This window comes from Myxine glutinosa, chromosome 8 (assembly GCF_964187855.1).
Source record: "Myxine glutinosa chromosome 8, kmMyxGlut1.1, whole genome shotgun sequence".
NCBI classification, from domain to species: domain Eukaryota; kingdom Metazoa; phylum Chordata; class Myxini; order Myxiniformes; family Myxinidae; genus Myxine; species Myxine glutinosa.
This window is the reverse complement of record NC_136268.1, coordinates 76,329,953-76,351,698: the sequence shown is the minus strand read 5'-3', so window position 1 is coordinate 76,351,698 and position 21,746 is coordinate 76,329,953. Positions and strand designations below refer to the sequence as shown.

The 21,746-nt window shown below is 43.1% G+C and overlaps 1 protein-coding gene across 1 annotated transcript in view; it reads left to right on the top strand.

Annotated features, from left to right (window-relative positions):
* The window catches only part of LOC137433141 (neuron navigator 2-like), a 121,508-nt gene extending 99,999 nt beyond the window's left edge, over window positions 1-21,509 (top strand). Inside the window, exons 15-17 of the mRNA XM_078783968.1 lie at window positions 3,654-3,805; window positions 18,940-18,960; window positions 21,369-21,509. Of these exons, the coding sequence (XP_078640094.1) occupies window positions 3,654-3,805; window positions 18,940-18,960; window positions 21,369-21,509 (314 nt within the window). The remainder of the gene's footprint in view (window positions 1-3,653; window positions 3,806-18,939; window positions 18,961-21,368) is intronic.
* The last annotated feature ends 237 nt before the right edge of the window (window positions 21,510-21,746 follow it).

Below are 21,746 nucleotides of genomic sequence, written 5' to 3'. Positions count from 1 at the left end.
CTCTCCACCAAATTTCATCCAGATCCAATCACAACCTTTGGACATACCCTGTTTGCAAACAGACAGACAGAGGTGAAAACATAACTTCCATCCATCCACCTTCAGTGGCAGAGGTAACTAGAATGGCACTCGGTAGAGTGCATATCATGAACATAACTAGAACCTCAGCCACGCTGAACAATTTACGTTTTGTATCCCACTCACAGGTGGACCTGATTTGGATCTTCACCAAAATCGAATCAATTTGGCCATGTCACACACCCAAGCTGTGTCCACTAATTTTCGGCTGAATCCGTCCATAATCTTTTTAGAGATATCCTGCTCACAACAAACAAACAGGGGTGATAACATAACCTCCGCAACCAACTGCTTGTAGTTGGGTGAACATTGCAAAAATAATTAACAGTGGGTTTCTAATGTATTCAGTGATTATGGTTCATGGTGAAAAGAAAAAAAACATTTTATGCAGGTAGCAAGGCTCATGGAAGAGTGAGCAGAATGGATCAACAGACAAAATGAAGGAAATGGGAAAAAGTGGTACAAATGAATACCGCACCATAGCAAAATGAGAATAAATTGTTGGAGAAGGGTGAAACAGGGTCTTTGCAGATATGGTAATTCTCAGTAATCTAAAATGGGTTTTGATGTCCATGGGGGAAAGTGCTAAACTGACTGACTGGACAAGTAAATTGATTATTATCAATACTTATTGGCACTGTGAAAGGTCATGGTCGGGGAAGAGATTTAGTCTATTTGGATTTAGTCCGAAGGTGGACGAGGGTTATGTTTTAAATCCCTGTCTGTTTGTCTGTTTCTTTGTATGTGAGCAGGATATCTCAAAAAGTTATGAACAGATTTGTATTAAATTTGGTGGACACGTTAATTGTGAGATAAGGACGAGTTGATTAGATTTTGGTGTAGATCCGGATCTGGATCCTAGAATTTTTAAGTGATTCTTCACCACTGAGAGTTAGGGCCAAAATCGATATCTCAAAAGATTATGGATGGATTTGGACGAAACTTGGTGAAATGTGTGTTTAGTTTTAGTTTAGATACATGTGTTTAGCTTGCACACAGCAAAATAACATATATTTAACAAGAAACCTTTTAAGTCCAAAATTAATCTTGTTTGCCCAATAGAAGCAGTTTTGACACCAAAGTGCACGTTTTTTTTTTGTTACAAGTCACTATTCTAGTACAGAAATGTGTGCGCTTCATCAAATAGTGTATGTTTAGATTGCACACAGCAAAATAACACATTTCACAAGAAACCAAATATGAGTTAGTTGTGTGACAAGGAATAATTGATTCGATTTTGGTGAAGATCTGGATACGGATCCAGATATGAGAATTACAAAAAAAAATTCAGTGATTTTTCGCCATTGAGAGTTGGGTCAAAAAACGATATATATCAGATATTTCAAAAAGTTGTGGCCGAGTTATGACAAAACTTGGTCGATGAGTTGTTTAGGCGACAAGAACGAACTGATTCGATTTTGATTCATGTCCAGTTCCAGATCCGGATAGGAAAATTTTAAGTGATTCTTCACCAATGAGAAATGTAACCAAAAATGATATACAGTATAGCACAATATCTCAAAACGTTGTGGACAGGTTATGATAAAACTTGCTGGATGAGTTTGGTAGGTGACAAGAACAAGCCAAATAAATTTTGATTATGGTCCGGATGCATATCTGGCCTATCAGTGCGATACAAAATGTCAAATGTTTAGCGAGGCAGAGGTATGCATGCAAGCACTACTGAGTGCCGTTCTAGTTTGCTTCTTCTTCTCCCCATAATACTAGACCTTATGTGGCCATTTTGTGACAGGACTGGAGGAATTAAGTTGCATTTTTGTGATAGTCTGCATGTTGAATTCTCAAAATGACTCAGGACGTTGTCATGTGGACCTGTCTAAATAAATCAGTCATGAGTGACTGCCACTTATCTTTGCTTATGTTATTATATTGTACGGGTTCGGTGGGTGTGTGCGTCATGAAGGGAGTTATTGGATGGACCCACTTTCTGGCTGATGACCCTGAAGCCGATGAGCTGCAGATAAATCTGTGGCATGACGGATTGCTAAGCAACCACAGAGGCTGCCTGAGACATTTAATTTTGGTATTTCAAAATCCCACTTTACCTTCCCACAAAATAAATCTCCCCGGCTAAGGACTGTGCTTCCCAATGCTCCACTGCTGTCAATCAAAATGGCCGAGCGATACCGAGCGATGGCTAATGACTAACCATAACGAAACTGTGGGGCAGAACTCCCTGCCACGAATTACATGTCATGTCTAACCAATGGAAAGAGATGACTGGGCAGTTTGGAAAGCAGTTTAGAGGGATTTAGCAAAAAGTCACGCGTTTACAAGGCAAAACAGTGTCTCAAGAGAAAGCTCTTACACCTAACATATAAGCCCACTTAGTGAGTCATCTTATCACAATTTCTACACACACAGGTGCCTCAGGCATTTTGTGAAAAGGAGATAAGAAAGAGTGATAGATAGAGGAGTGAAGTAGGTGGGGTGAGCTAGACGGCTCACATGGTAACCAACATGGTGTGTGAGGTGCAGGTGAGACGTGCGGTGTATGCGGGTGAGTGTATTGCGAGTCTTGAAAAGAATTGCTGTAGACTCTGTTGATACTCTGCAAAAACAGGGCGAGTCAAGGAGGTGCGTGTGTGTGACGTGCAGGGAGATAAGTTGGCTCTGAGGAGAATCACCATTGATTCTCTTGATGCTTGAGAGTTTGTGGATGGTTTTAATAAAGTCAGCATAGGAGGAGGTATTGTCAGTGAGAAGGTGGTAAGCATGCCGGGAAGCCCACATCTCAGTGCTCATTCTGCCTGGCTCCCTCTGCTCGTTCCACTGTATTATCAGCACTCATTCCATTACGTTCCCCAGGTGCTTGGTGTGGTTCACCTCGAACTCTCCACTTAATCACCACCTCCGCTCAGTCGACCAACCACTTGACTTTGAACTCATCTCTGAACTCAAACCAACTCTGAACTCTTCTCCCTACGAACTTATCTGAACTCCTCTGTCTCACCTCTGCCAGGCATTTTATCCCCCTGGTGCCTGTCTTCCATGTCCACCTGCCGCAATCCAGCCACCCTGACTGGCACTCTGTGCTCCAGTTATTGTGATTGGCTGCAGGAACGGGGGTAGGGTGCGGAATGTCCTGCCTCAGAGGTGGTAGAGAGGGTGCCATGTTCAATGTACAACGTTGAAACTTTGCTGGATGGATTCATGTGGTTCAGGCATGGTTTGTGGAGTGAATGTTTTATGTGGTGTGAGTCTGTAAAGTGTTTGTTTAAGGATGAGGTTTGAGAATGAGGAAAAGAACAATGGGATAGTTCTAACTACACTCGCAATGCATCTTCCCTTTCACTAAGAGGTGAGGTAATTTAACTCGACAAAATACTACAGATATAACTATGCTAGGGATACCGTATGTGTGGTATGTGTGTCCATGGGGCCTCCAAAAACGTAACAATATTTTAGTCACTAAAATTACCATAATACTGCTATTGCACTGTAATGGAATCACTTGGAGTATCTATTTTGCCTGGAAGGATTGCAATTCACTTAGAATGCAAAGCTAGTTACATTATGAGGTGTTTAGCATGTCCATGTGTTTGTTTGTTCAGAGGAGCCCCCTTTGCAAAGTGGAGGCGACACGATCTTGAGCCGCAGGGATTCTGCAGAGAGTCTGACCAGCATTCAAGGCCTGGCAAACAGACACGTGGATTCTTCGCTGTCAGAGCTTGCAGACTGCAAAAAGAAGAAGAAGAAGGGTTGGGTGAGAAGTTTGAGTTAAAGTATAGCCGGTGTAGTTTTGTCATCACTTTGCATGTTGTATTATTTGGAGTGAGCAACGCATCGCATTATTGTACTATAATCACATTTCCCCCAAAAAGGTTTGCATCTCTGAGTGTAAAGTTATTGCTTTGTTAATACACTACATGACCAAAAGTATGCGGACACCCCTTCTAATTAGTGGATTCGGCTATTTCAGCCACACCCATTGCTGACATATATATATATATATATATATATAATCAAGCACACAGCCATGCAATCTCCATAGACAAATATTGGCAGTACTGAAAGCTGAGTGACTTTCAATGTGGCACCGTCATAGGAAGCCACCTTTCCAACAAGTCAGTTCGTCTAATTTCTGCCCTGCTAGAGCTGCCCTGGTCAACTGTAAGTGCTGTTATTGTGAAGTTGAAACGTCTAAGAGCAACAACAGCTCAGCTGCGAAGTGGTAGGCCACACAAGCTCACAGAATGGGACCCCCGAGTGCTGAAATGCATAGCGCGTAAAAATCGTCTGTCCTTGGTTGCAACACTCACTACCGAGTTCCAAACTGCCTCTGGAAGCAACGTCGGCACAACAACTGTTCGTCGGGAGCTTCATGAAATGCGTTTCCATGCAGCCACTCACAAGCCTAAGATCACCATGCACAATGCGAAGCGTCGGCTGGAGTGGTGTGAAGCTCGCCGCCATTGGACTCTGGAGCAGTGGAACACGTTCTCTGGAATGATGAATCACGCTTCACCATCTGGCAGTCCGACAGACTAATCTGGGTTTGGCAGATGCCCGGGGAATGCTACCTGCCCGACGCTACAGCATACAATGACATTCTAGATGATTGTGTGCTTCCAACTTTGTGGCAACAGCTTGGGGAAGGCCCTTTCCTGTTTCAGCATGACAATGCCCCCGTGCACAAAGCGAGGTCCATACAGAAATCGTTTTTTCCTGATCGGTGTGGATGAAATTGCCTGGCCTGCATAGAGCCCTGACCTCAACCCCATCGAACACCTTTGGGATGAATTGGAATGCCGACTGCGTGCCAGGCCTAATCGCCCAACATCAGTGCCCGACCTCACTAATGCTCTTGTGGCTGAATGGAAGCAAATCCCTGCAGCAATGTTCCAACATCTAGTGGAAAGTCTTCCCAGAAGAGTGGAGGCTGTTATAGCAGCAATGGAGGGGTGGTGGGGGGGGGGGGGGGTCAGCTCTATCTTACTGCCCATGATTTTGGAATGAGATGTGTGATGTTCAGGTGTCCACATACTTTTGGTCATGTAGTGTACATAAAGAAAAAGACCATTATAGAACCCAACATACATTGGTGTCAGACATTGAAATTCAAACTTGGTCTTTTCATGAGCGAAGTACCTGGGCTACTTCACCAAGTAAAGTCTAAAAAAAAAATAAGGAATGTATAACTTGATTTCTTCCACTTGTGTAGTGAACTAGGTTGGTAGAAATTAGTAAGTTAACGGAGTAAGGAAGTAAAGTAAAGTTGTTCGTAACCTCACACATACAGGAAGTATTAGGGACCATAAAATAGATGGTACGCGATTCTGAAGTACCCACAAATATTTTTCATTGCATTATTATTATTTTATTATTCTTTTAATATCATAATGGTTAGATGCATCCACTCTATGTCTGAGAGATAAGTGGTCAAACCCCGGCCGAGTCATATCAAAGACTTTATAACACGGAGGTATATAATAAACTGGAGAGCCAATGACGGCTGTCGGCTGAAGCTAGCGGAAGTTGCTTGGCGGCCATATTGGGAAGCCGATTGTGTCTGCGCTCGAGAGATGAATACGATCCAGTCATCAAAGCTTTCGCACTCACTCTTCAATTTTATTCTGCTAAAGGATACGACTATGTTCGAGAGACATTCGACTTGGCACTGCCAATTCCATCCACAATCCGGAAATGGTACAGCGCAATTGATGGTTCACCTGGTTTTAGTGCAGTTGTATTCCAAGCACTAGAGAGCCGGTTTAAAGCAGAGAAGGAGACTGGCAAGAGAACACTGTGTAGCCTGATGTTAGACGAGATGGCCATCATGAAGGCAATTGACTTTTTAGGGGACAAGGTATTGGGGTACGTCGACATCGGAAACGGAGTCCAAGATGACAGTGCTCCCCAGGCCAGCAACGCACTGGTTTTCATGCTGGTTGCACTGAATGACAGTTGGAAAGTGCCTGTAGCATACTTTATGATAAATGGATTGTCGGGGAAGGAACAGGCGAATTTGGTGACACAATGTCTACTAAAATTGCATGATATCGGTGCAGAGGTGGTTTCCTTAACTTGCGATGGACCGTCCGCTCATTTGACAATGTTACGTGAGCTAGGTGCCGACATCACGCCGCAGAATGTGAAACCAACATTTCCCCACCCAGCAAATCCCGAAAAGAAAATTTGTGTTGTACTCGATGCATGTCACATGCTTAAACTTGCAAGAAACTGTCTTGGATCCATGAAAATGATGGAGGATGGCAACAAAAAAGTCATCGCGTGGAAATACATCCAGGCACTCTTTGATCTGCAGAAGAGGGAAGGCTTGCGTCTGGGAAATAAGCTCTCCCGGAAACACATCGAGTGGAAGAGCAATGTCATGAAGGTGGACACAGCTGCTCAGACATTGAGCACTAGTGTGGCAGATGCAATTCGGTTTTGCAGGGACACTTTGCAACTATCAGAATTTCAGGGCAGTGAGGCTACCTGCCAATACATTGAAACATTGGACAAACTGTTTGACATTCTAAATTCTCGCAATCCATTGGCACGAAACTACAAGGCACCACTCATGACATCACGAGAAGGACTTTTCCTGCCATTCCTGGATACTGCCTACAGTTACTTGTCCAACATCAAAAACATGAATGGTCAAGTTATGACCAATACGCGTTTGAAAACCCCCTTCATTGGTTTCATGATCTGCATAGAGAGTGTCAAAATTTTGTATTTCACATATGTCAAACCTGCCTCATCTCCCCTGCGATACCTGCTCACGTACAAAATGAGCCAAGACCACATTGAACTTTTCTTTGGAGCGGTCCGCATTGCATGTGGAAGTGGGAATAACCCAACGGCCCGGCAGTTTGTTGCCGCATATAAGCGCCTCTTGATGCGACATGACATCAAGTCTGCAAGTGGGAACTGTTCTGCACAGGACTCAACCAGAATCCTGAATGCGGCTTCCTTCAAGTGCGTTGCAAAGCAGGCTGTGCCTGACAAGAGTCACGACATTTTGGTGGCCAGACGATACGACCTGGAGTTGAGATCGCCGGCAAAAGAGGACCACGACTATGCGGATATTCCAAATTTTGAGCAACTTTCCATCTTTACAGAGTCATGTGTTGGCTATATTGCCGGCTATGTGGTGAGGATGGTGAGGAAGACTCTGAAGTGTAGCCAATGTCTTTCTGCATTGACCAGTAACAACGAAGAATGGCAAACCACACCAATGTACGGCCTGATTGTTACCAAGAACAGGGGTGGCCTCATAGTTCCCTCGCACAGTGTTGTTCGTGTCTGTGAGGCGACTGAACGCTGTGTCAAGAGGCTCCTGGCTGTAAGCAATGGCAAAATGCCTCGTGAAAGTGGGATAAGAGTGGCAATTTCCACTTCTGTCCTTTCTGAGGTCGGTCGGTCTACATTTGCTTCCTTGGATCGGCACATGTTTGACTGTGAGGCAGACAGCAACCATGTGTTTGCTTTAATACATTCTGTATCACAATCATACAGCAAGATACGTTTCCATCATGTTGTGAGAACACTCGATGATGACATGAAGGAAGAGCGCATCAGGAAAAAATATTGCAAACTGGTCCTGTTTGCTCACCAGTGAGGCAACACCAGAGCAAGCTGAAATATAAGAGCGACCTCATCTCTACATGGTGTGGGTGTGTTTTGTGGGTTAACTGTGAATTGTGTGGGTTAACTACATGACAGCGTTTCATGTCATTTATGTGACTGACTCACTGTTGATGTGTTGCTGACCCATGTCAGTGTAGAATAAACTCTGGTTATCATTATATCTGCGTGGTTTCTAACATCTCGGTAATAGAAACATACACATCTTAGTTACAATATAATGACTGAATTAAGTAACATCATATAACATGACAACAAATCAGATCTTTATATTGAGGAATATTATAGAACAAGCCAAAGAATGGCAAACGACGATGTACCTCAATTTTATAGATTTCTAGAAAGCTTTCGACTCCTTGCCCAGAGAAAGTCTGGGTCATAATGAAGAAATACAGCATACCTGGAAAATTAGTGAACCTTGTAAAAGCCCTTTACCAAGACTTTCAATGTGCGGTCGTCGACCAAGGTGAAACAACAGAATGGTTCAAGGTGAAGACAGGAGTTAAACAGGGGTGTAACATGTCAGGATTCTTATTCCTACTAGTGGGTGATTGGGTCATGAGAAGAACGATAAAGAACACCGAGCGGTAATTTTGGGCACTTTTTTTTCAAACAAGCTCTAAACCATTGGATTCCCCAGGAAAAATGCGTCTAGAACCAACTTCAAACTTAATGAACACCATTTCCTTAAAGAACGGGATTCTGAGCCCGAATATCAGTTCAAATATTAGTATTCTATATTAATTAAATAGTCGGCGGTCCTAAAATTCGCTCCAGCTGCATCATCAGTGCGCCACGCCTTTGCTTTGACAGGCTTACGATCGGCTTCCCAATATGGCCGCCAGACTATTTCCGGTGGCTTCACGGCGGCTAATGCTGCGAGGTGGCCAATTGGCTCTCCATATTATATACCTCCGTGCTTTATAAATGGTACTTGCTGCTGATTCCTTGCTTGACGTTTAGTATTTAAAAAGAATGAGAACACGGCCAAACAACCATGGGTTGGTAATATTAGCGCAGGCTATGATGGGCCTAATGGCTTCCTCCTTTGTTGAAATATTCCTTGTAAGGGAACTCTTATTATTATTAGCAGAGTACCCGCTCTATGGGCGATCTTGTTCATTAAGCGTGAAACACGTTCTTCTGACACATCCCTTTATTTGGGCAGTGTATAGGCAACATACTGCTGCCTCGATCGCTCCCAAAATAAGAAGAACCCGGGTTACGTACATGAAGCAAAAACATGTGAACTGCTTATGTGCATGTGTAATACATCGTGGTTATATAGCTTAGATAATTCTAATTGCACTAGCCCATAGGCTGACACCAGAGGCCTGAAGTCGCCTTCTCAAGGCCCATGATGCCCATTGAATACAACCTTTCAATGTTTCATGATTATTTTAACAGTCGCTTAGGTTGTTTTACTGAACGGAAAACTTGTAATGAGGGCATGGCAAGTTATAAATATGACACTTCCGAAGATTTATTAGGCTTACAATAGCACCAAAATGGGGGACGTATGATGTTTTTCAGGTTACAATTGTGGGTGGTGTCAGGGCAGCTGTCCAACCAATGGGTATGGAGGAGGCATACAAACATTTGCCCCATTATATATGGATTATTATTATTATTAAACAATTCTTAATAATGACAAATTAATAGAAACCAAAATTATTATGACATTTTTTTACATTACGCACTGAACTGTATTTTCTCATGTGATAGTGACACTTCAAAATTGGAAATGTTCCTTTAGTCACACCATTACCCTCCCCAGAGGAGAGAATGTTACATTTGCGTCTGTTTGTCTGTCTGTCTGTCAGTTTGTTTGTCTGCACATAATGTGCCAACGTAGACAACAATTTTTACACGTTGTCTTTTTTTTAAACCGAGTATGTCTGTAAGGTTTGTGCAATTAGAATGTGAGTATGCCTATAAAGTACTAGCAGAAGTACCCGGCATTGCCGGGCGGGGATGGGAGGGGAGAAGAGGGGGGGAGGGGAGAAGAGGGGGAGAAGAGGGGGGGAGGGGAGAAGAGGGGGAGGGGTGGAGAAGAGGGGGAGGGGGAGAGGGGAGAAGAGGGGGGAGGGGGAAGGGGAGGGGTGGGAGGGGGAGGGGTGGGAGGGGGGAGAGGGGTTGGGTGAGGGATGGGAGGGGGAGGGGGGAGGGTGAGGGGGGTGGGAGGGGGAGGGGCGGGGGGAGGAGGGGGCAGGGGGGAGGGGGAAAGGGGAGGGGGAAGGGGGAAAGGGGAGGGGGGAAAGGGAGGGGGGAGGTGGGGAGTGGGGAGGGGGAGGGGGAAGGGGGGAGGGGTAAGGGGGAGGGGGAAGGGGGAAAGGGAGGGATGGGAGGGGAGAGGGGGTGGGGGGAGGGTGAGGGATGGGAGGTGGAGGGGGCGGGGGGAGGGCGAGGGATGGGAGGGGGGAGGATGAGGGATGGGAGGGGGAGGGTGAGGGATGGGAGGGGGGAGGATGAGGGATGGGAGGGGGAGGGTGAGGGATGGGAGGGGGAGGAGGGGCAGGGGGGAGGAGGGGCAGGGGGGAGGAGGGATGGGGGAGGGGCGAGAGGGAGGGGAGGGGGAGGGGCGAGAGGGAGGGGAGGGGGGAAGGGGGAAGGGGGAGGGGGGAAAGGGAGGGGGAGGGGAGAAGGGGTAGGGGGGAGGGAGAGGGAGGACGGAGGGGGAAGGGAGGGGGAGGAAGGGGGAGGGCCAGTCAACAATGACGTTGCAGTTCTCATGGTCGGAGAGCAGCACAACAATCGCGACATCGTCCTGCATCTTCGAAAGAGCATGAAGCAGATTTTGGAGACTCACCGATCCTGTGACCCACGTCCTCCAGTACCGGCGTTGCCGGGCGGGGGAAGGGAGACCCGCACATTCCCAACCCGTACATTCGCCCTCTCGACAAGCTCGTATTCGATTCGTATTCGAAATCGAAAGGGGAAATCCTTCGTATTCGAATTCGTAAACACGAAATATGAATTAAAATTTAATTCATATCGCACAAAATCGACACAAAACACGGTCGCATAAAGGTGAAAAAACGCAATGGCTTTTCGCCCTGAATTACGTGCAAACGTGTGACGTGTGACAGGATGGAACATCACGTGATCGCTCTGAGCGAATCAGCGAGCTGTTCTGGCACTGGCTGAGATTAGCGGGTACTTCGCTGAAATGCGCTGAGGTAAATATGAATAAAAAATATGGATCTCGTCAAATATGGTCTCAGCCATGTTCGTCCCAGGCTCAATGGCCATGTCTATGCCAACTATCAAGCACATGAGCCTCTCCGTTTCGGAGTCTATCGGTAACATTACACACACACACACAAACTGTGTTTTATACATATAGATGTATGCTACAATTAGAATGTGAGAACGTCCAATAAAATATTTACGATAAAACCTCACGAAACAAATCCTGGTGATGGTCTGAAATCATTGATTGCTCTTTGTAGTTTACTTTACCTTTGTGTTTCGGGTACAAAGTTTGTTTTAAACTTTGTAAACCTTGTCAACTTTTTCCTCCTTGCAAACTTTTTCTATAAACGTTGTTTTGCTCTGAAACACGATACATCCCCTTCTACTCGATGGTCCACAGGATCACTCTGTCTTAAATTTTTCGACTTCAGATCATGGAGGCTTCCGGAGTGGTGGTGGGGGGGAAGGAGGGAGTGGTTACCCCCTTGAAACTGTTCGGAGACATCCGGAGACATCACAAGAAGGAGCGGAGACATCAATGATTTTCTCAACCAAATGTTGAGAGAGATATGTCAAACCGCCATGGGAAAGGAGGTGAAGCTACATTTTGGGGGTGAAACCTGCTGTCTTTTTTTGAAGAAACGTTCACCCAAAAATGTGGCTTCCCATGGCAGTTAGCATATCTGTCAACATTTGGTTGAGAAAATTTGTTGCATATTCTTACTTTTCTGCCGATGCAGACCGACTCTAGCCCTGATAAAGACTTCCTTCTTGTTAAGACTCAACTGCTTGCTGCAGTATTTGTATCTGAGGGATAAACAAAAAGTTCCTTGAGTGATTTAATTTTCTCAGCAGAGCAACACTTAATGGATGCGCACTGCTTTCTCTTCCTTAAATTGGTACACGTATTGCATTGTTCCTGCAACTCCTGTCGTTTTCATTTAAAACGGAACCAAAATAATATCAATTGCATTTCGGTGGTCAACTGTGATTTTAAATTGTTGAAATCAAGTGGAATGCAAATACACTAGTCCTTTATTGATAACTAGCAGGGATACCTGGTGTTGCCCGGTGCTGTTCTAATCCTGTTGGCATTTTTGAAGAAATCAAATTTTTTTTTTTTTGTGGGGGCCTAAAACACTTCTCTGCACCAACTAAGGAATGCAGTCAGGGATAATTTAATATGATCTTTCACACAGCTACAAAGGCTTAGGCATGACAGAGTGATTAAAAAATAATCCAACTTCTTTTTCAAAATTTGCAATTTGTTTGCCTAAAACACTTTTGCCTAAAACACTTTTGCCTAAAACACTTTTGCCTAAAACACTTTTGCCTAAAACACTTTTGCCTAAAACACTTTTGCCTAAAACACTTTTGCCTAAAACACTTTTGCCTAAAACACTTTTGCCTAAAACACTTTTGCCTAAAACACTTTTGCCTAAAACACTTTTGCCTAAAACACTTTTGCCTAAAACACTTTTGCCTAAAACACTTTTGCCTAAAACACTTTTGCCTAAAACACTTTTGCCTAAAACACTTTTGCCTAAAACACTTTTGCCTAAAACACTTTTGCCTAAAACACTTTTGCCTAAAACACTTTTGCCTAAAACACTTTTGCCTAAAACACTTTTGCCTAAAACACTTTTGCCTAAAACACTTTTGCCTAAAACACTTTTGCCTAAAACACTTTTGCCTAAAACACTTTTGCCTAAAACACTTTTGCCTAAAACACTTTTGCCTAAAACACTTTTGCCTAAAACACTTTTGCCTAAAACACTTTTGCCTAAAACACTTTTGCCTAAAACACTTTTGCCTAAAACACTTTTGCCTAAAACACTTTTGCCTAAAACACTTTTGCCTAAAACACTTTTGCCTAAAACACTTTTGCCTAAAACACTTTTGCCTAAAACACTTTTGCCTAAAACACTTTTGCCTAAAACACTTTTGCCTAAAACACTTTTGCCTAAAACACTTTTGCCTAAAACACTTTTGCCTAAAACACTTTTGCCTAAAACACTTTTGCCTAAAACACTTTTGCCTAAAACACTTTTGCCTAAAACACTTTTGCCTAAAACACTTTTGCCTAAAACACTTTTGCCTAAAACACTTTTGCCTAAAACACTTTTGCCTAAAACACTTTTGCCTAAAACACTTTTGCCTAAAACACTTTTGCCTAAAACACTTTTGCCTAAAACACTTTTGCCTAAAACACTTTTGCCTAAAACACTTTTGCCTAAAACACTTTTGCCTAAAACACTTTTGCCTAAAACACTTTTGCCTAAAACACTTTTGCCTAAAACACTTTTGCCTAAAACACTTATCCCCAAAACACTTTTGCCTAAAACACTTTTGCCTAAAACACTTTTGCCTAAAACACTTTTGCCTAAAACACTTTTGCCTAAAACACATCCCCAAAACACTGGCTACTATAATCCAGACAGCCACTGATTAAACTGAAAGTTTGACGAAGATCCGTTCAGCCATCTCTGAGAAAAATGGCAACAGAGACAGACAGACAAACATCTCTCTTATAGTATAGATATGCATGTCCCCAAGCTTCTTCTTCTGCTCTGGTGGTGTGACTTGAAATTTTGCTAAACACTTAACGGCCCAAAATTGTGCCTTTACGGTAAATGTATTTTAATGATCGATAGTTAAATGGTTTAACACTTAAAACATTTCTGATTCCCCAAATAATAATATCGTACCTTAGATGGAAACTTAAACCTCATAAACGTACGATGTTTGTGCGTCAAAGATTTCTCATGAGACTGATGAAAATGTACATATTTCCCCCTCTCCCTCCCCCCCTTTCCTCCAAGAGAAGCTCATAAATTTTATGAGATCTCATGATAAATCAAAGGAATTATTTTGTAAGTGAAACTAAAACCATGCTCAACAAGACTGAGAATCTAACAATGCAGAGCCTCACTGTGGTGTGTAGATGACAGTATAAAGATCTGGGAATGAACTTATTCTTCTTTCTGAAGCCTTAATCCTAATGGGTCGGAGTCAGATGCTGATCAGATCCACCTTCTCCATTCTCCTCTGTCTTCTTATATCGTCTTATCTCAATCCATTGTTCTTCAAATATTTTACCACTACATACCTACTTCATAACCCTGTATTCCTCTTTTCTCTCTAATTGGCTCATTCCATACTTTCTTCATTCATTCTTCATCCTTCTCATCACATGCCCAAACCATGGAAACCTAGCCTCTCTAATTATCTATGCCACCAAAGGTGGCAGGTTTTGTTTTCATTCCTGTCTGTTTGTCTGTCTGTTTATCTGTAAACAGGATATCTCAAAAAGTTGTATTTAGATTCAGACGAAATTTGGTGGAGAGGTTGGGTGTGTGACAAGGACAAAATGATGAGATTTTGGTAAAGATCCGGAATCGGCTACTTTAATCTTTAGGTCATCTCATGTCGATTCGAGAACAGATGAACGTATAAAATAGATGTCCTGTCCATACAGTATGTATGTCCGTTCGTCCGTTAACTTTGTTATTTTTGCTACTCCTCCCTTATCACCTGGCTCATTGTTCTGAAACTTGACACTTGAATACGACACATTAGAAGGCACAATCACGGGTTTTGATTTTTCGATTTTGGTTCATGGGGGCTCCCATGGGGGATTACCACCTGAAACTTCAGATCCCTACCAATCCCTTATTTAATAACTGATTGCACTGAAACCTGATACAGCCCTTCTACTTGATGGTCAGCAGGAACGCTCAGTCTCAGATATTTCGATTTCGTATAAGGGACTGCCAAGCAGATCAAGGAGGGGATGGGGGGCGCGGGGGGTGGGTTCCTCACATCGGGGTCCCCAAAAATCTGTGGTGGTCTGAACTACAATCTGAAGAGATGACCGTCCGCCAATTCAGGGCTATTTATTTAAGTAATTCTTCACCATTGAGTGGCAGGGCTAAAACGACATATAACATGATATTTTAAAAAGTAATGGACCAATTCGGCCAAAACTTGGTGGACAGGTTGTGTGTGTGAGAAGGGTACGTTTATTCGATTTTGGTGAAGATCCGGATCCGGTCATTATAAAATTAGGTGGATGAGTTGGTTATAGGCGATGGAGTAGAGTAAGAGTGGTGGCAATTATTATTTTTATTGATGTTTGTACGTATTTTATGTTTTTGTTCATATTTATTCATGTTGTAATAAATAAATAAATAAATTTTTTGTTACGGAGTCCTCTACAATCTCCTGGTCTCGGTAACCTCCGAACCCCGAGAGGAACCCCGGCAGAAAGATATATATGTTATTCCGTGTCCAAATCAATAGGGAAACCACACCATGAGTTATCCACCACCAAAGAATATATTAAAGAGCACACAAGAATCACGATACAACAATAATAGTAATCAACCCTACAATCATTATCTTAAGATGGTACCACCTTATCTTGTAACTTAACCCCAAACTCACGACACTCCCAGGAAATGGAACCGAGCCCTCCTCAATGTCTCTATAACCCTCCAAGGCGAAGTTGATTCGCTCCAGCGATCGTTGGAACCATGTCCGATCCAGATCAAGTGAGGCGTAGGCGGTCGACGCGACACCGAAGTCACGTGGTCCAACACCCAGAAAACACGCGGTAGAATGGAAAATCTCCAAAGACGCGCGCCGACGTACACGTTTGCCGTTCAATCAGCGAATCGCCGTGTACTCCTCAAAGGCCGCTTTATTGCACAGCCGTCCCCGGCCAACCACCGGAGGATAAGCCCAACCGATGCGTCAAAAACCTTTTCCGGTGAAGGTAGCGTGTGGGGCGAAATGGCGGACGGCTCTCACCCGAGCCAGAGCTTCTAGGCAAGGATTCTCCGGAATCTCAATGCCGATACCCGACTACGCAAGCTCCACAATACTCCGGCGATATCACCTATCGCACGAACTTCCTTTCAAGGACTCAAAGTCCACTCGCGACGTTCGCTCAACCACGCTCGCAACGGAGCGTCAAGACACGTTTCGTCTTCCACCTTTTCCTCACGACTTCCACCTTTTCCTCACGACTTCTTCTGCCTCCCTCGTAGTTTCTTCCGGCTCGGTTTCCTGTATCATTTTATGTTAACCTTTGTTTAACTTTAGATAGCTGTTCCTGAATACTAAACCTTTTGAGAATAATAATAATACATGATATCAGAAACATGTCAAGTGGGTGAAAACCACAACAGCGGAAGTGACGAATCCGTAACAATTTATAACACTAATATGTTTCACCATCTGTGTTGTTATTAGTGTTATTACCGACACCCCAAATATGCCTCCATACACTGCTCAAGCGTACCAAATATCACTGCCATGAATGCATCTCCATATAAACAATGGTATAATGATCTCTTTTTGGCGCAATTTCAATTAGCGCTCTCTTCTTCATGAACGCATCCTGAGCACCAAGCGAGGTATTACTGTACACTCGAAGATAGAATATTCGTGAACATCCCTCCGCTCACAATTGCCAGATGGTTCTAGATCCAGAAGTGCCGATACATTTCCCATTCTCTTACGTTCCTTCCATGCAGCATAAGGTCATCTAACTATAAAAATAATTATTTCATTAACTTTTTACACTAAATTTTTAGAATAAACATCTCATCTCATGCAACAAACATTACACGATCATATATAACAAACAATTTGTTCCATATTGAATCATAGGCCATCAAGTGTTAGCACTGCACTGTACTAATACACCGCCTAACAGACACGTTAAGAATTTGTGAGAGGTATTGTGCTCAAGTTAGATTAGGCATATAATATACAGCTTTGTGTTAATGCTACAAGCTATCGGGTGCAGCTACTGACCGGTGAGATAACATTGAATCTATGTGCAAATGAGGAACAAGCGAGTGATGAATTTCATTTCTTTGCACTTCGCAAATAGATTCAGCCTCTTTATGAGGACCTCCTCAACACAAATTAACTGTATTAATTTTGAAAGTGATTCTTCATTTGAAGACTTTCAACTGCTTACTTTTGTTTCTTCTTGTTCTGATCTCACTCCATCAGTCTTTTTTTTCTATAGCAAATGACTTTTCATTGTGTTAACTTACCTCATCATGAAGCTTTCTGGTAGCTGGGCTTTAACATGCGTTTTGTACCAATTGCACATCCAACTACAAATTTTCCAAAAGTTAAATGTATTGTGAAGTCGTTTGTGCAGTATCCTTGGTGAATGGAGCGTCAGAGATAACTAGCATATCTGTGAAGTCACCGCAAGTTACAAGTTGGCTTTTCATTCTTTGCTGAGTGAGTTTAACATTCACTCAGTCTATATAGCATGGATATGATTACAGATGTAAAATAATTAAACCTTGGTTACCCAAGATCGATACATATGAGTATTTATTGAATGACACGGGACTTTTGGAACACTGCACTTAATAAAACGTACTGGTTGAACTTTTCCTGAAACTCTTTCTTTACTTGCATGAGGCCTGAAATGTTGGCCTAATTAATTTGGCATCCTATCTTGCATAACACATTTTCACAAGGTTGCCATAAATATTGGGACAGCATACACAAGCTTGAAAGAAAAACTTCCCCCAACTTTCATGTGCATATTTTTGTGCTTTTGTAAAGGTGTCTTATTGTGATGCTTTGGAGAGTGGTGCACCAACGGCTTTGATGAAACAGTACCTCAAGCACGCCTGCATATACCGGCATGACGAAAACACCTTTCCACACTGCTGATTCTGTTTGGAATTAGTTTGAAGACAATGACATTGAAAATCTCCAGTGGCCAATGCAAAGGCCCAACTTAAACGCAAATCTGGAACGTCTTGGAACACCATCTGATATACAGTCAATGTAGCACAATTCACTGATCTTCTACTTGCTAAGGGGTGTTGCAAAATAAGTGATACTTTTTTCCCCAAAGATGAAATGAAGTTTCAATCGAATGAAAATCCAACCAAAGGCTTTATTTCATTCAAAAATTAAAAACTCACGTTTAATACACGTAAATATGTCCACCATTAGCTTCAGAAACCATTTGAAGTCGACTTTTAAAAGATTTCAGCAAAGACACGAACATTAGTCGCAAATATGACGGACAACACGCAGGCAACGTGCGCGACACGTCATGATGACGCACGCGAAATTTGAATGGAAAATTCGCGGACTTGTGGTCAATACAATCTGGGGGGAAAAAGTATCGTTTATTTTGCAACATGTGGTCAATACAATCTGGGGGGAAAAAGTATCGTTTATTTTGCAACACCCTATATAAAGTTGGGGTAAACCTGATATCTCCCAAAATTTGGTACAAACTTTCAGTGACAGGGACACCCTATTAGCAATAGAATAAGTTGCTGAAAACAAATCACCCTGCATAGTTCCAATACTCGTGGTATTACAGTGTACGTACAGTATATCTGTTACAAATAGTGTGATCTGGGATTGATTTTATTTAATCACATATCTTTATTTCATTAGTCCGGCATTCCCGGCACAGAAACACTGGACTCAAAGGTAAAATATGGGATTTTATTTAATTAGCCCAGCATCATGACTCCAGGAAGCATATTCAGTTTTCTCTAACATTAGGAGCCTACAAAGGGAAACCCTTCTATCAACTTTGATGGCATCTAATACTTGGCATATCTTTCTTGTGGATATGTTATGATGTTGTCCACTGTAAAACAAAAAGAGGGAGATTAACGTGGTACTTAGTCACATCGAGCATCAACTTGTGTCACGTGTGACTTGAAGCAAAATCTAATACTCGGAAATGTGCTCGCCACCAATCCACCATATAGCTGTAGTTCCATCATTCAAAGTACCTACTGGAGTGAAGGGATATTGTTACCATAATGACTAATTGTTTTAATCATTTCAACTTAAACATACCGAAGCAAAAACTTTCCCTCATGTTTTATCGGCATGCTAAGTATCACCAAAGCTAAATGTCCTCAAGGTTGTCTTCTAACCGACTTCTCAATGCAAAGTCGGTAATTATAGTTGGATGTGCATTGGTACAATTTTTAATTAAAAACTATCAATTTTTATCTCTCCAAACACCCATTCTAGCTGCCCATCAGAGGTGAAAAGGTGATATATAATATGCATGTCCGGGCACCACCGCAACCTTTTTGGAATACATACCTTTGCTGGTTCAAATGTATATATTCCTTTGCAAACCTGCTTTCTTCCCAAATGCTTTGCCATCTTCCAAAAGTTTGGCCTGGACACTGATTGCATGCAAGAACGTGTATTTGTGCATGCACCAATAATCCCTTATTTGCACCTCTTATTGTGAAAAATGTTATTTGAAATTGATAGACCCTTTTAACGTTCGTTCACTAGGCCTATCAATTACATAATATGCCATCAGTTGTAGATAACCAAAGAGGAGTTTCTAGGATGCCTTTTGGTATCAAACTATCGCATGGTTTCAGGCAAAGCCAATAGCTCTTCCCTGGTGTGGCAGAGTAAATCTGGCAAAATCAGATATTTAATGCTTTGCTTTGTTATAATATTGTTTGTCTTCTCTCTCTCTCTTTCTCTCTCACTCACTCTCTCTCTCTCTCTCTCTCTCTCTCTCTCACTCTCTCTCTCTCTCTCTCTCTCTCTCTCTCTCTCCCCCTCTCTCTCTCTCTCTCTCTCTCTCGCTCTCTCTCTCGCTATCGCTCTCTCTCTCTCTCTCTCTCGCTCTCTCTTTCGCTCTCGCTATCGCTCTCTCTCTCCCTCTCTCTCTCTCTCTCTCTCACTCTCACTCTCTCTCTCTCTCTCTCTCTCTCTCTCCCCCTCTCTCTCTCTCTCTCTCTCTCGCTCTCTCTCTCGCTATCGCTCTCTCTCTCCCTCTCTCTCTCTCCCTCTCCCTCGCTCTCGCTCTCTCCCTCTCCCCCTCTCCCTCTCCCTCGCTCTCTCCCTCTCCCTCTCCCTCTCCCTCTCGCTTTCTCCCTCTCCCTCTCCCTCTCTCCCTCTCGCTCTTTCCCTCTCCCTCTCGCTCTCTCTCTCCCTCTCCCTCTCTCTCTCCCTCTCCCTCTCCCTCTCCCTCGCTCTCCCTCTCCCTCTCCCTCTCTCTCTCTCTCTCTCTCCCTCTCCCTCGCTCTCTCCCTCTCCCTCTCTCTCGCTCTCTCCCTCTCCCTCTCTCCCTCTCCCTCTCTCTCGCTCTCTCCCTCTCCCTCTCTCTCTCTCTCTCTCTCTCTCTCTCTCTCTCTCTTTTTTGCTTCCGGTTCATGGATCCTAGGTTTATGAGGTAAGTGGTAGTGATAGCGTTGCAGGTCATATCAGTGTAATTTGGTTTATGATGTCCTCTGCTGTTTTCTAACAGGGGTCTTTTCTACCCCCATTAACTCCCTGCAAGCCCACCTCTTTCTCCAAATTTCCAGTTTTTCTTTCCTAAGAATTTCCTTCTGTATGCATCCTCCCCTACCTCTCATTCTTCCCCGATCCATTATTTGTCCAAGTCTCCCTCTATTTTGTCCTATAAATCTTGCTATTGGTGTGTTTTCCCCCTATTTATACTGTCCCTATTGTTCTGTTATGTACTGATCCGTTTTGTGTTCTAGCTCCTCCATGAGCCTCAACTTTGCATCTGAAAAAAGAAGGAAAAAAGGGAAAATAAACACATGACCCAATCCCCAGCCCCCATCCCCTACTTTTCATCATGTCGTTGTCCCATATCATTGCAACATTCAAATGCAACCAAACGACGGCAGAGCAGCTCGAGCAGCGAAACATCATTGTCAAATGAGAGAATGGTGTGAGTGATTGAGGATCAGTTGTGAGCTTAGGGCATAAGGTGAGGGATTACACACTGCAAATTGAGGAATAATACAGTCAGCAGCCAGTTAGGGGCAGGATATAAAAATAATGACATGTACTTTAAAAACAAACTTCAAATTTAACAATACTATGGCTTAAAATAAGGTTTACATGTGCATTACATCATATTTGAACTAAGCTTTCTTTCATTGGCTTCACTTCACTGGCTTAAGGTCTTATGGTCCTGATTTTGAGCCCGTGTCATGCTAATAAAATCACACCAAGTGGGTACACTCAGCCTGGCATCCTTCCGGGGTCAGCAAAACGAGTACCAGCTTACTTGTAATTGAATGAGACATTCTAGTATCATTTGTCGGAGTTGCGACCCATGCAGCATTGTGGCTCTAGCCAAGGAAAACTGCCTCGGCAGCTCAATGTGAAAGGAGTGGTTCTTCTTCTTATTCTTTTTTTCCTTCATTTTGGGTAATGAAAAGGATTTGACTGTGGCATCTGCCACCAACGATTCACAATTGGTGGATAAATACTATCATTTTTGTCAGACAGCTCATTGTAGATAATACCATTATAAGGATATGCAAAGACATATAGTACAATGCAGGAAGAGGACATTTGACCCATCATATTTGTGCTTTATCCATACCCCATTATAACTATAAACATTCATAAAAATGAATTCAGTCTCCTTGTGAAAATTCATTCAGGTTGTGGTCATGTCTGCGTCTCTGCAGCTGAAAACGTCGTTCAAACATGTGTTTGCACGTAAAAAGCCAGGCCGTGGTCCAGGAGATCAACCAGATGGTGCTGTTGAGAGCACTGAAGGATCAGAGCCTTGGAACCCTGAAATGAAATCCTCAAATTCCTCAGAGTAAGACTAAACACAAGAAGTTATGTTATGCTGTTACTGTATTGCAATATTCTTTTCTGGGCAATTGCCGTTTTACTGATTGTGTCGGTTGAAAGCAGAATAGTGAGTTCTGGTGAGTCTTCGGATCTCGTTATGGATCAGCTGCGCCGAGAGCTCCGCCAAAAGGAGCTGAAGCTAACCGACGTGCAGCTCGATGCACTCTGTTCAGCACAACAGCTTGAACAACTGCAGGACTCCATGG